Source organism: Melanotaenia boesemani, chromosome 13, assembly GCF_017639745.1.
Source record: "Melanotaenia boesemani isolate fMelBoe1 chromosome 13, fMelBoe1.pri, whole genome shotgun sequence".
In the NCBI taxonomy this organism is placed as follows: Eukaryota; Metazoa; Chordata; class Actinopteri; order Atheriniformes; family Melanotaeniidae; genus Melanotaenia; species Melanotaenia boesemani.
This window is the reverse complement of record NC_055694.1, coordinates 17,897,767-17,909,264: the sequence shown is the minus strand read 5'-3', so window position 1 is coordinate 17,909,264 and position 11,498 is coordinate 17,897,767. Positions and strand designations below refer to the sequence as shown.

Sequence of the window (11,498 nt, the reverse complement as noted above, 5' to 3'; positions counted from 1 at the left end):
CACAGGTATAGTATGATATTTTTGTATTTAAATTTTTAATTATAGGTTAAATATAAAAACAAATAAATAATCTAATAAAACATCCACATTCATCATAAAAAGTAATGAAAACATTTTAAGTCCCACGACGAATACAGATTAGTTTTGTCGTGAAATGTGTGCATCGATTATAATGTTCTGAACTAACTGTGAAATTATAAGACCCGAACAGCAGAACCGACATGGAGCCATCTTTTACTGTGGCTGCATATCGTCATGGGGAGGTCCTAATCTGTTGTAGCAGCTGGGAGCATTTTACCACGTGATGCGAGAGATGTTAGAGCAGCCATCACCATTTCACCCAATTCATGTCCAGGCTGAAATGCTAAAAGGTGAGCCGACAAGCTAAAGGTAAACTACTATGAAGTAGACGTAGACTCCGACGCCTCGCCCGGTCTCATCCGCCACGCCGCTTCACAACTCAACCAGGTCTGTTTTGTATGTGCTCTTCTGCCCTTCTTTGCCGCTTGCCTGGAAGCGTTTGTTTCGTTTTCAGAGCTCGTCTTCATATCGTGCCTTTAGTGTCGCACACAACGGCTGTGAAGAGCTCGCGCTCCGCTAACGTTCATTGTAGTAGTAATAGTACACGCTTCGCTTTGTCGTCGTTGAGGGGCAACGGCCACGTTGTGTGTTTCCGTTTGCACAAACGGTCTGTGCTTCTTGTTGTGTAACAAACGTTTCGAGGTAGATCGAGCTTCAGGTAGAACGCGTGCGACGTTAGAAATCAACAGTGAAGCAACGCTTGGTTCGCGCGTGGAAGTTCCGCGAGCCGGGACCACAAGGTGGCCTGGCCCACCAGAGCTGTTTTGGAGATTATGCAGCATTTGCAATGGCTAGCATTGCAAGCTGACGGGATGGTAGGCCTCCATGTACTCATTCGCACTGTACTACCTAAGCTGGAGGCTTCCCCAAAAGCAGCCAACACGTTTCTTTCACACTTATCTGAAGAACCCAAGATTTGGTCGTATTTAAGCTTTGTCATTCTGGGCCTGCAGCTAATGTCACAGCTGACTACTAAGTATTTTTGTTTTTGTTGAGAGGCGAGTTTGTCCTAATTGATTTAGAAGGGAAGTACAAAGATGTGTTTCTGTGTAGTCCACCATGTAATCATCATGATGAGAGTAGACAAAATACAAAACAAATTTGTTGTACACATCACAGCAAAACGGCAACACAAACTATGACCTGTCATAATGTCAAAGTTGAATCGATAAGGAAGATTGTGTTTATTGTAAGGTTTTTATTAGACCATATTTACTGAATAAACTTAACTGGACAGGATAGAGTTAAAGTGCCACAGGTCAAATGAAAAAGCTACATATTTCTGTGACATGTTGAAGGTATAACTTTGTCTTTGGTTAACCTGCATTCCTGTGTGTTCTGCAGGTCAACAAACAGGCTAAATTCAGGTGGACTCCATCTAAATTGAACCTTACATGAGAAACAAGTGTCTCCCTGGCTCAGCAAACCCAACAAGCACTTCCTCTTGCATTTTAATCAGCTCCAAACCAACCCAGGGCCCCAAGAACCCCAACCTGCCCAGGCCTGGCTCTAAGCCCCCCAAAACACATTCCTCCACAAGCCACCTTTTCATTCCACTGATGGTTATGTTTCTTTTTAAGTACAAGGTAAATGTGGGAAGACCTTATATTGTTCTGTTAGTTTTGATTTAGTTGTTTGTGTCGTACTGGGAGGGGAAACGGTAAAGTCCTGGCTCAAGGAGTGTGCAAATTAACATGTTTCACTTTGCCTGAATCCCGGACAGGCATTGAAAAGGAGATTGTTTACATTCTGATGCTGGCCACCCGCTGCTGGCTTTTTCTTCCCTCCTGTTTTCCAAATCACTAAGGAGACATGACCCGTTTAAATGGTTGTTTACTTGCATTAGAAGAAGAGCCAAGGCACTGCTCAATGAACTCTTGTCTACAATTCAATTAGAGCGGCCTTCCGAGCAGTACAATTTTCCACATTACACAACGCAATCTGCAGTCTCGCTGCTATACGGGCAGAATAGGAAGACCAAGCGACAGCAGTGACACCTGCACCCACAAGTCACTGTTTTGTTGTTGTTCTGTGAGTTTCAGTAGTGTCACTTGTTTTGTCTGTAGATATTTAAATGAAGTTTTTATATGATTTTAAAAAGAACTGGGTAATAAAACAATGTAAGGGCACAATTACATTTCTGATGTGAAGTTGATCAAGTAATCAGGTTCTTTTGCCATGTTTCTTCAGATCTTTGATTTATGTCTAATCAGCTGTAGCTCAGCAGTTCCTTGGTCACATGTAACAAAGCATTGACTTTTCTTTTTTTTTTTTAAGCCAGACGTTTTATTACTGCTTTCCTGTTTCTGACCAGACGGTCATATAATAGGAAATGGCTGGAGTCTCCCCCATTTTTCTTTTTTTTTTTCTTTTTTTTTTTTTGTTTGTTTTTTTTCCAACCTATTTTTGGCAATTGTGAGAATATTTACTTTCAGAGCAGCTGAGCAATGTTATCTTATAGAAGAACTTTTTTTTTTTTTTTTTTTTTTCCTCCCTCAGTGTTGTTATTGATAAGCAGCTTCTGTAAGATCATTAGATTTTATATAATCTCCTTTTTGATTAGATACATTTTTTTACTGTTGTGTAGTAGTCTTAAGTCCCATGTTGTTTTGGGTCAGTGTGATTCAGCTACTTGATAAGTGGTTCAAATTGGCTGTACTTTTATCATAAATTGTAGTCTGTGCTTTGCCTAAGAAGCTGGAGAAAGCGAGGCGTGTGATTGAGGGCAGCTAATCAAATAAGATCTGGACAGTCAACACCATGTTTGTGCACTGTAATCCTACGTGATCTCACTTCTCAAAAGGAGTACATACAAACCTTTGTGTTTACCAGCTGCACACAGAGCACTCTGGAACACTATATGGATCTGACACATGATTTATAAAAGTATATTTATCTCAGTTTGTTTTCAAATATGAACATTAATCACTGGCATGCTTTGTCGGCCTGCAGTTGTCAAGATGGAGACATGAGTCTCTCCAAATGTCATCTCTGAAATTGTTCAAATTGAATTAATCAAGCACTCCATTTCTTTTTGTTATATTTTGGAAAAGCCCTAGATTTTTACCCGAGTATAATTAATTTAAACGTAATCCTTAAAACCATAAAATTAGTCTTGTTATATGTAGAGGCATTAAGTAGTCTGCTCAAAGTAAAACACGCTTTTAAAAAAACTGAAAGGGACATTTTATCAATTTTTGCTGATACTGCATTAATTGATACTATATCAAGATCAGATGTTTAATCTGCTGCTGTTTAGTAATAGAAACTAAAAAGTCGGAGGAATCTCTTGGCAGAGTTCAAGAATGAAACTTTCAGTCGGAGGATTTTGCTTTGGCTTTAATCCAGATGTGGATGATGGCATAAAACAGCCCTGCAACTTCGTTCATAATGGCTCAACACAAACCAAGCTCTCACTCATAACATGTATATCGCCACATTACCCAACCATAGCTATCCACTACTTCTAAAGACTGTTCACTGCAGCTCAAATCTGTTTGAGGTTTTTACTGTAACCAGTTCAGTCTATTCTATAACGATCTGATCTATTACCCATAGTCTTAAACTATTTTACTGCTGAGTGACAGAAACTTGTTGATCTTGTCTGTCTTGGTTGACTATTACAGTGAGTTGATAGAGGGGAAAAACAAGGCCATACAGTCTTGTTTTTCAGGAGCAAAACAATTTGAGACTTTAAATGAAAAGTTTACAGTCAATCATGGTATGTCTTTACCAGCCTTCGCTAGCTGTAGAAAATTGGGACATTGTAAGAATCTGTATTGTGGTGTATGTCTTGGGTTTCTTGGACATAGGACACTGTAGTCTTTCAGTTTTTTTAAACTCAAAAAAATCACATGAGAACAAAGACACTTTTGAGGCCACTTGAATCCCTGCAGCTAATCGGTTGTTGTCCACCCCCTTTTTAAATGAATTAGTTAAGATATTTACTGAATTCCCTGTTTTAGATGTAAACATGTACTGTATTCACAGTATTTAGTGGTAATCTTTCCATGAAATACTTTGTCATCACAGCAGATGTACCACGTTGTTGGCCTCATGGTAAACTCAATGTCAGATTTCGATAACCTTTACTGTTCCAAAGACTAAATAAGGTAATAATTGTATTCCTTTGTGCTTATCTCTCCTTTGACCTCTCCAGATTGCCTTCAAACAATATTTGTCTTACCTCGATGGTCTGCATCAGGGACTGGACAACAAACTTTCATCTTGGGCCGAGGGAGCAAAGTGGAGGAGAGGGTCTGAGGCTAATTTACTCCCCCCATTAGTCACTGAGGAGGGGGGGGAGGGAGAAGCTGCTATAAACACCTGGAGCATGGGGCAGAAAGTCCCAGGTGGCATTAAAACCATTGATATGCGGGACCCAGCATTCAGCCCCCTTAAGTTGGAGCTTCAGGCCCTGAATCACACCAAGCCGTCTCGACTGGATCTGCTGCTGGACATGCCACCCGTCAGCCTGGACGTCCAGGTCCAGCACTCATGGAACAACGAAGACCGCTCCCTCAACGTCTTTGTCAAGGATGACAACAAGCTGGTGTTTCACAGGCACCCTGTGGCGCAGAGCACGGATGCCATCCGTGGCCGTGTTGGCTACACAAGGGGACTGCATGTGTGGGAGATCAGCTGGGCCATGCGTCAGAGGGGCACTCATGCAGTGGTTGGAGTGGCTACAAGTGACGCTCCTCTGCATTCAGTGGGCTACACAGCTTTGGTGGGAAGCAACGCTGAATCCTGGGGCTGGGATTTGTGCAGGAGTAAACTCTACCACGATGGCAAGAATATCCCAGGAAAAACCTACCCTGCCTTCCTCGAACCAGATGACACCTTCATAATACCAGACTCTCTTTTAGTAGTTCTGGACATGGATGAGGGGACTCTGGGTTACATAGTGGATGGACATTATTTAGGGGTGGCATTTAGAGGACTTAAAGGCAGGAAGTTGTACCCCGTGGTGAGCGCCGTGTGGGGACATTGTGAAATACGAATCCGGTACATAAATGGACTTGATCGTAAGTATAATCTTTAAACATACTAAGATATATATTTTTATGAGCAACAGTGTCATCGTGGTATCTTGTGTACAGAGTCTGCATAACCAGTGGGAGGATTTATTGATGTAATAAAGGTGTAATGTTTTATAATGACGTCTAAAAGAGTGGCCTGACTGTAGAGCATCATTATTGTATCAGACTTGCATCTGGTTTTCTGCCTCTATGGCTGTTATGTAAAGCAGTACATGTCATAACCCCAGACCATTTGTTTTCTTGCCTTCTAGTCCAGATTACATCAAGATTATCCAAATTCATCCATGACTTGCTTTCACATATAAGACCGTGTACATCCAAGGAGAACTTGATGCAGTAAAGATATGGTCTTCTAGCAAAATGCTCTATCTAGCCACCAGCTGTTCTTGCTTTAGTTGTTTAACTAGGCTGAAGAGCCTCCACTGCAGATGTTTGTGACATCAAGTGGCTTCTAATAATGCTCATGTTGGAAAACAGATGCTGCTTGTTTTTGTCCAGACTAATGTAAAACAAATGTCACTTGGATTAATCCAGTTTATTTATTGGTAAAAGGTTCGTGCATGTTTTAGCGAGGAAGCAAAGGTGCATATCAAAACATGTACTAATCAAATGCCCCAAGTGCTCTGCGCTCATTAGATTTTTATGTTCAGCTCCGATCTCTTGACCTAGTTTAGGCCTGTGCAAGAGAAGCACTGCATATGCTGTGGTATGCACAAACACCAGTTTCAGTGTGATAAGACCCTCCTTACCATTAGTTGAGAGCAGGGAAATCTTAGTGCTGTCTGTTTAGATTATCATTTATTAAATTTTTTTAAATTAAAATATGATTTTTTTGGGGGGGGGGGGGGGGGGGGGGGATGTTTAACAAACATATTAGTACATTTACTGAAACTCGGGTATTCGATATTGAAATTTTTCAAAATGTCACGCTAAATGTCACTTTACGAGAGTTTAATCTTTCACTGGGAAGCAAATGATTAAATCAGTAAATGACCCAAATTCTCTCCTGTGCTTCCCCACTAATCTGTATAAACTACTTTAAAAACATGGTCTTAATTGTATTTGCCAGGGTTAGGTTCCTTTTTAGCGATGTAGCAAATGAAAATGAAACAAAACACCATCATTTGTCTATGTTTTTTTGTGGGATTTTTATTATAATCATCTTACACGAATATCTTTCCTTGTAAAGGCCTTTCTTTGTATTGGGTAAAGTTTTTTTTTTTTTTTTTTTTTTTCCCTTCAATCCTGATAGCAAAATGAATATGAGCTTTTAGCCGAACACAAAATGACCATAGTAGAAGGTAAATGCCATTCTTTTTTTATTGCCTCCTTTTTAAATGAAAGTTACAAGGTAACATCAACTAAATCAAACCTGACCAGGCTTTTCCATACACACTAGAAAAGACTTGTCAATGCTAACTTATTTCATTCCTCACCCCTCTCCTTCTCATTTCTCCCTTAGCTGAACCCCTCTCTCTGATGGACCTGTGTAGGCGTTCGGTGAGGGTGGCGTTAGGAAGAGACCGCCTGAGTGAAATCCATAGACTGCCCCTGCCGGCCTCTCTCAAGAACTACCTGCTCTACCAATGACGAAGCTGAGAACCACATGCTCAGCACACCCTCGTTTCTTTCTTGTCTTTTCTCTGGGATCATTCGTGGGTTTAACCCGTTTGACAGCATTACTCAAGTCTTCGGGACTGCCTCAGCAAGTACACTTCTGTCAGTGGCTGGACTTGTTTTGAGTTTGTTATCCTGTTTTTATGACTCTTTGCAACTGTTTTCTCTAACGCTACAAAATCAGGAATCACTGAGCACTATGCACATGCTGATCCAGTCAATGCCCTGACAGATGCCATGTTTAACCATCTCCAATTTGTTGGTTAATGTGGTAAAAGTGGTCAGTGCCTCTGCTGTGACCTCCCATACTTTTTTCATTTATGCATTCCTGTCATGTAGCTTTTGAAAGTGAAATGTTATAGTGATACAGTGTTTTAAGACGACACCAAGGTGATGAACATTGAACTTTATAAGTTGACATATTAGTGTACTGCTATTATCTGGCCACAAGGTGGCAGCACACCATTGTCAACAGTACATTGTCTCAAATTGAGCATTATCTTGTTTTTAGAAATTGTTTTTAAGATGGATAATATTTCCTGTTTGCACAACACAAAAGAGATACTGACCACTCTGGAGAGCCTCTAGGGCAGGATGGATGAATGGGCTGCCAGGCATCTAGAGCAGCACTGACCACTCACTGCACTGTCTGGTTTCTCTGATGTGGATGTGTCCTATCAGGCAGCCAACAGGAACTTTATCAGCTTTTTTTTTTTTAATGATATATTGTCACTGTGATTATCTGTAGCATGCACCTGCAGGAAACTTCTCAACATACACGTCATTTTTATCATTCGTCACTCCTGCGTTTTTTAGTACGGTAGTTTTCAGCCACCTGCTGTTGAGGCCCAAGAGTGTTCAATTCCACCAGTCTCTCCATCTGTTGATCACTGGTTTGCACATAGAAACCAGAGAATAGGAAAACCGTGTGTAATAGTTGGCTTACTCTAGGGTCCCTCTGGCACATAGCTGAGAACCACTGGTGTTGTGTTTTGTGTTTTCGAAATGTAAAGGGGGGTGGGCAGGGTTTTGGAAAATGGGCTATGTAGGAATTTACAAACTCTGGTTTTTAAAGCACCATAAAGACAAAATGACAATCTATGAAGTGCTGCACAAATATAACAAAAGATGAGATTGTGAACATATTGTCAAATGCCATATCAAGACTTTAGTATTTTCAAACTGTACAGGACTTGTACGCATTCAGCCCTCTGAATGTGAACACACTGTGCTACACCTTACTTTTCCTTGCTTGCAGCTTCCACTTGATTTATATTCCTTGTTGTAGATATTAAAGTTTATTTCAAATGATTTACTGCATCATGTTATATTATATTGCACTATGACCAGATTTATTTATCCAGCTGCTGCTGAGATCGAGTTAAATGCATCAAACTCTTCTTGAAAGCTTTGCCGACTAAAATCAGAACAGTACTTCAAGGGGGTCTTTTTTTTTTTAATGTATTCTATTTCACTCATGATATACTTCACTTTATTTGAGCATCATTAATTCTGTGTGTGCTTTCCCACCTGCCTGCTCTGTTTAAAGGGCTCTGCTTTGCCACCGTTGACTCACACAGGTGTTCAGGTGTTTTCACTCAGTCAGCTCGATTTCTCTCAGGAGTAGGTGGGTGTGTAGACGGAGCTTGAATCACTGTCGGCTCATATAGTGAATCTGCATTTAATAAGACATTTTTGCATGTCACAGGAGGACACAGCTTAATTCCATTTTGCTGACTTCAGTTTCAGTGAGTTGTGCATCCAGACTGACTCATAGCTTACAAGGAAATTTGTATAATGTGCTGTTAATCTTAACACTTCAACGGCAGGATATCTTGCACTTCACTATTCATTAGTATGGAAACTTCATACCAAATTTTAAGTGCATAAAATTGACATTTAGACTGTTTAACTGAGAGATTTAGCAGTGTTAGATTAACTTTAAACTGAAGGCATTGACAGAGAGGACACAAAGGGATCAGATGAAGAGCAACACAGGGTCTGTTTCACTCTTAATTTCACAAAACTAAGCCAAAATATGGATGTGTTAGAAAAAATATTAGTGATTCAGTAACTTGGAAGTAATTGATTTCTGTATGTGTCATTTCATTGTGGAATTTGAGGTCATTCTTTCAAACTTTCCTTTAGTTTAAGATCTGTTAGCACTTACATACAGCTCTCTTTAAGTCCCCCCAAAACATTTTAGATACGAGGTTCAAGTCTTGAGTTTGGTCCCTTGCAGCACCGTGACTCTTCTTTTTCACCTGTTCTGTTTGGATCATTGTCTTGTTGCATGAACAGTTTCAGACAGGCTTTAGTAGTCAAATGAGACTCTGGAAATTTTCAATTTACAGACTGCAAGCTGCCCAAGTCATGTGGCTGAAAACCCAACCAGAAATATCACCCCCCACCCCACCCCCCCACCCCATCACAGTTCGCATCTTGGTTTATCATGACTTGTTATTGTGTGTTATGGTCAGATTTCCACTCCTCTTGTGGTTTAAGATGTAACTTTGCACACCTGAACTGTGCTTCCATGTTTTTTTATTTTTAAATCCTGACAAACCTTCCAAAAAAAACCTGTACTTGTTCAGTCTTTTTCTAATAGTACTAACATTATTATTATTTTTTTTTTTACCATGCTGACGGAAAGTGACAAAACTTGATTTACAGAAATACTCAATTTTTGTGGATAATAATCAAATTATTTGAAAAGCAGCATCTGGGTCTTTTTTTCCCTATGGAAGCAGTACGTCTATTTGATTTTATTTGATGTTGACACTGTAGTATGTAATGATGTTCATCAGAGGTTCTGCTTACCTCATTTTAACCAGTAAGAACCAGATTAGTTTTCATTTTATACTGATTTGTAAAATCTTAAAGAAAGCTGAGCTACTGTTTACATGACTATACAAGCCATAGGAAAAATCAGTTCTACTTAGAAAGTGTCTAAAGCAAGATTATTAAACTAAAAAAACAAAACAAAACAAATAAACATTTAAAAAAGACCATATTTTAACCACACTGTACTATCCAATCTCTCTCTCCACAAATAGAAGAGTCTTATGAAAGTCAGTGAGATGTTAGGATTTGGTTTGGTTTGATTTAAACATTGTAACTTGGAGAAATAAAACATCAAAATTTTGCCACAGACTTGACGTTTAATATCTCTGAAGAAAAACAACTGAGTATTTTAGGTGTGTTAAATACATATGTCAATAGTTTTTGAAGGTAGTGAGTAGTTAGTGGGGGGAGTGTTGGGATTTTTCTGTTATATTAGTGTTCAACTTTTGTGACAGGTTTAGAGAAACCAAGACACTAATCCTGTGGCCCAGCTCTTTACATAAAGCTCAGGATTAGGTGTTGCAGCTGCTGAAAGGATAAATGAATAAAAAACGATAAAAGCAGATTTATTTCCAAAAGCAATCGCAGTGAGAAGTACGTGCAACACGGAACCGCACAGTCTATGAGCAGGAGCAGTAGTTGCTAGGCCAAACTATAAAATAATGAAATATTTGGTAAAATGAGTCCGTTTGAAAGCACACAAGCTTAAACCAGATGCCGCTGATGGAGAATTGTTTACAGCTGCACCTTGCATATTTGGTCACCTGATGTCAGCATTTCCAACCAGTCAGCTGTTAACTTGATTTATTAAACCAATAATATGAATGTACTCCTGTATAAAAACAATTTCCTTGAAACTGCATTTTCTGACTGTGGAATAATATATCAAAAGCATTTTTCAATTCTAGCTGTCTGAAGAGTCAAACACATCAAACCTTTGGATTAAATTTTTTTATGTTGTGAGGAACTGGTCAGTCCTACCTCTTTGGGCCACAGACCGAACATCTTGAAAATAAGGGAAGTATATTTTTAACTGGCTTGCTTATATCAGTCATGTCACGCAGGCATCTGACACTGCACGGGAAAGCTTTCCCATATATTTACATGCCTCTGTAATGTGGTGCATTGGAGGCATGGGGTGGGTATATTAAAAGCTTTAGAGTGCAGAGGTACCTGATATCATCAGTTGGATCATTTACCAAAGCTTTAAGTGAGCAAGCAATGTCATGCCTTGTTATGCAACATATGACATGACATTGCTTGCTCACTTAAACCAGTTAAGACAAATAAAGAACAAGCAATATTTAGGGCTTCACCAGTAAGCAAAATAAATACCGTTATGGTTTCAAACAGTGCTAGACACAAGTGTGTCTGGTTTGACCCAATTGCTTTGGCAATGTGGCACACAAACAAGGTGCTATCAAGGTGATTGTATAGCTTGTCTCTCTCCAAATGTCCTCGGGGTGTCAGCAGGAGTTGCATTCCAAGTTTTATTGCATGCACCATGGCTAATAATAAAATGCTACCAGCCCATAATAACATAGTTAACAGTTTTGAAGTCATAGTTTTTATCCATTCATCAAGAAGGTATTTGCAGCTATGGGGTTTTGCTGTTGTAAAAGACTGGGTTGTTTTTCTTTTTCTTACATCAGGCTTTTCCAGGTAGACAGTTTGATGATATATCTCTGAAAGCAGGAGGTAATAAATGTTAGATAACTGGTTCATGATAAACACAGTTCAAAATGTACTGTCGTGCATGTAGTGTGATTGCCCCTTCAGGGTTATTTTTCAGATATAAACAGGACGGCTGGTAGAGTGCAGGTTGTATTATAACTTGTTTTCAGCAAAATCTTGATTTAATAGCTCTTATCCAGAAATACAAATGAAGAATGTAAAGGAAAGCAATTGGGGATC

At 39.5% G+C, this 11,498-nt stretch overlaps 1 protein-coding gene across 3 annotated transcripts; it reads left to right on the top strand.

Annotated features, from left to right (window-relative positions):
* The first annotated feature begins 247 nt into the window (after positions 1-247).
* spsb1 (splA/ryanodine receptor domain and SOCS box containing 1) lies at positions 248-8,051 on the top strand. Of its 3 annotated transcripts, XM_042004195.1 has the most exons (4): positions 248-468; positions 1,426-1,667; positions 4,241-5,108; positions 6,586-8,051. In XM_042004195.1, the coding sequence occupies exons 2-4, from the start codon at positions 1,476-1,478 to the stop codon at positions 6,711-6,713; spliced, it is 1,188 nt and encodes a 395-aa protein (XP_041860129.1). In that variant the 5' UTR covers positions 248-468; positions 1,426-1,475; the 3' UTR covers positions 6,714-8,051. The 3 variants fall into 3 exon arrangements, with proteins under 3 accessions (XP_041860129.1, XP_041860131.1, XP_041860130.1); XM_042004197.1 differs by lacking the exon at positions 1,426-1,667 and having other exon boundaries at positions 248-371; XM_042004196.1 differs by lacking the exon at positions 1,426-1,667.
* Positions 8,052-11,498: the final 3,447 nt, after the last annotated feature.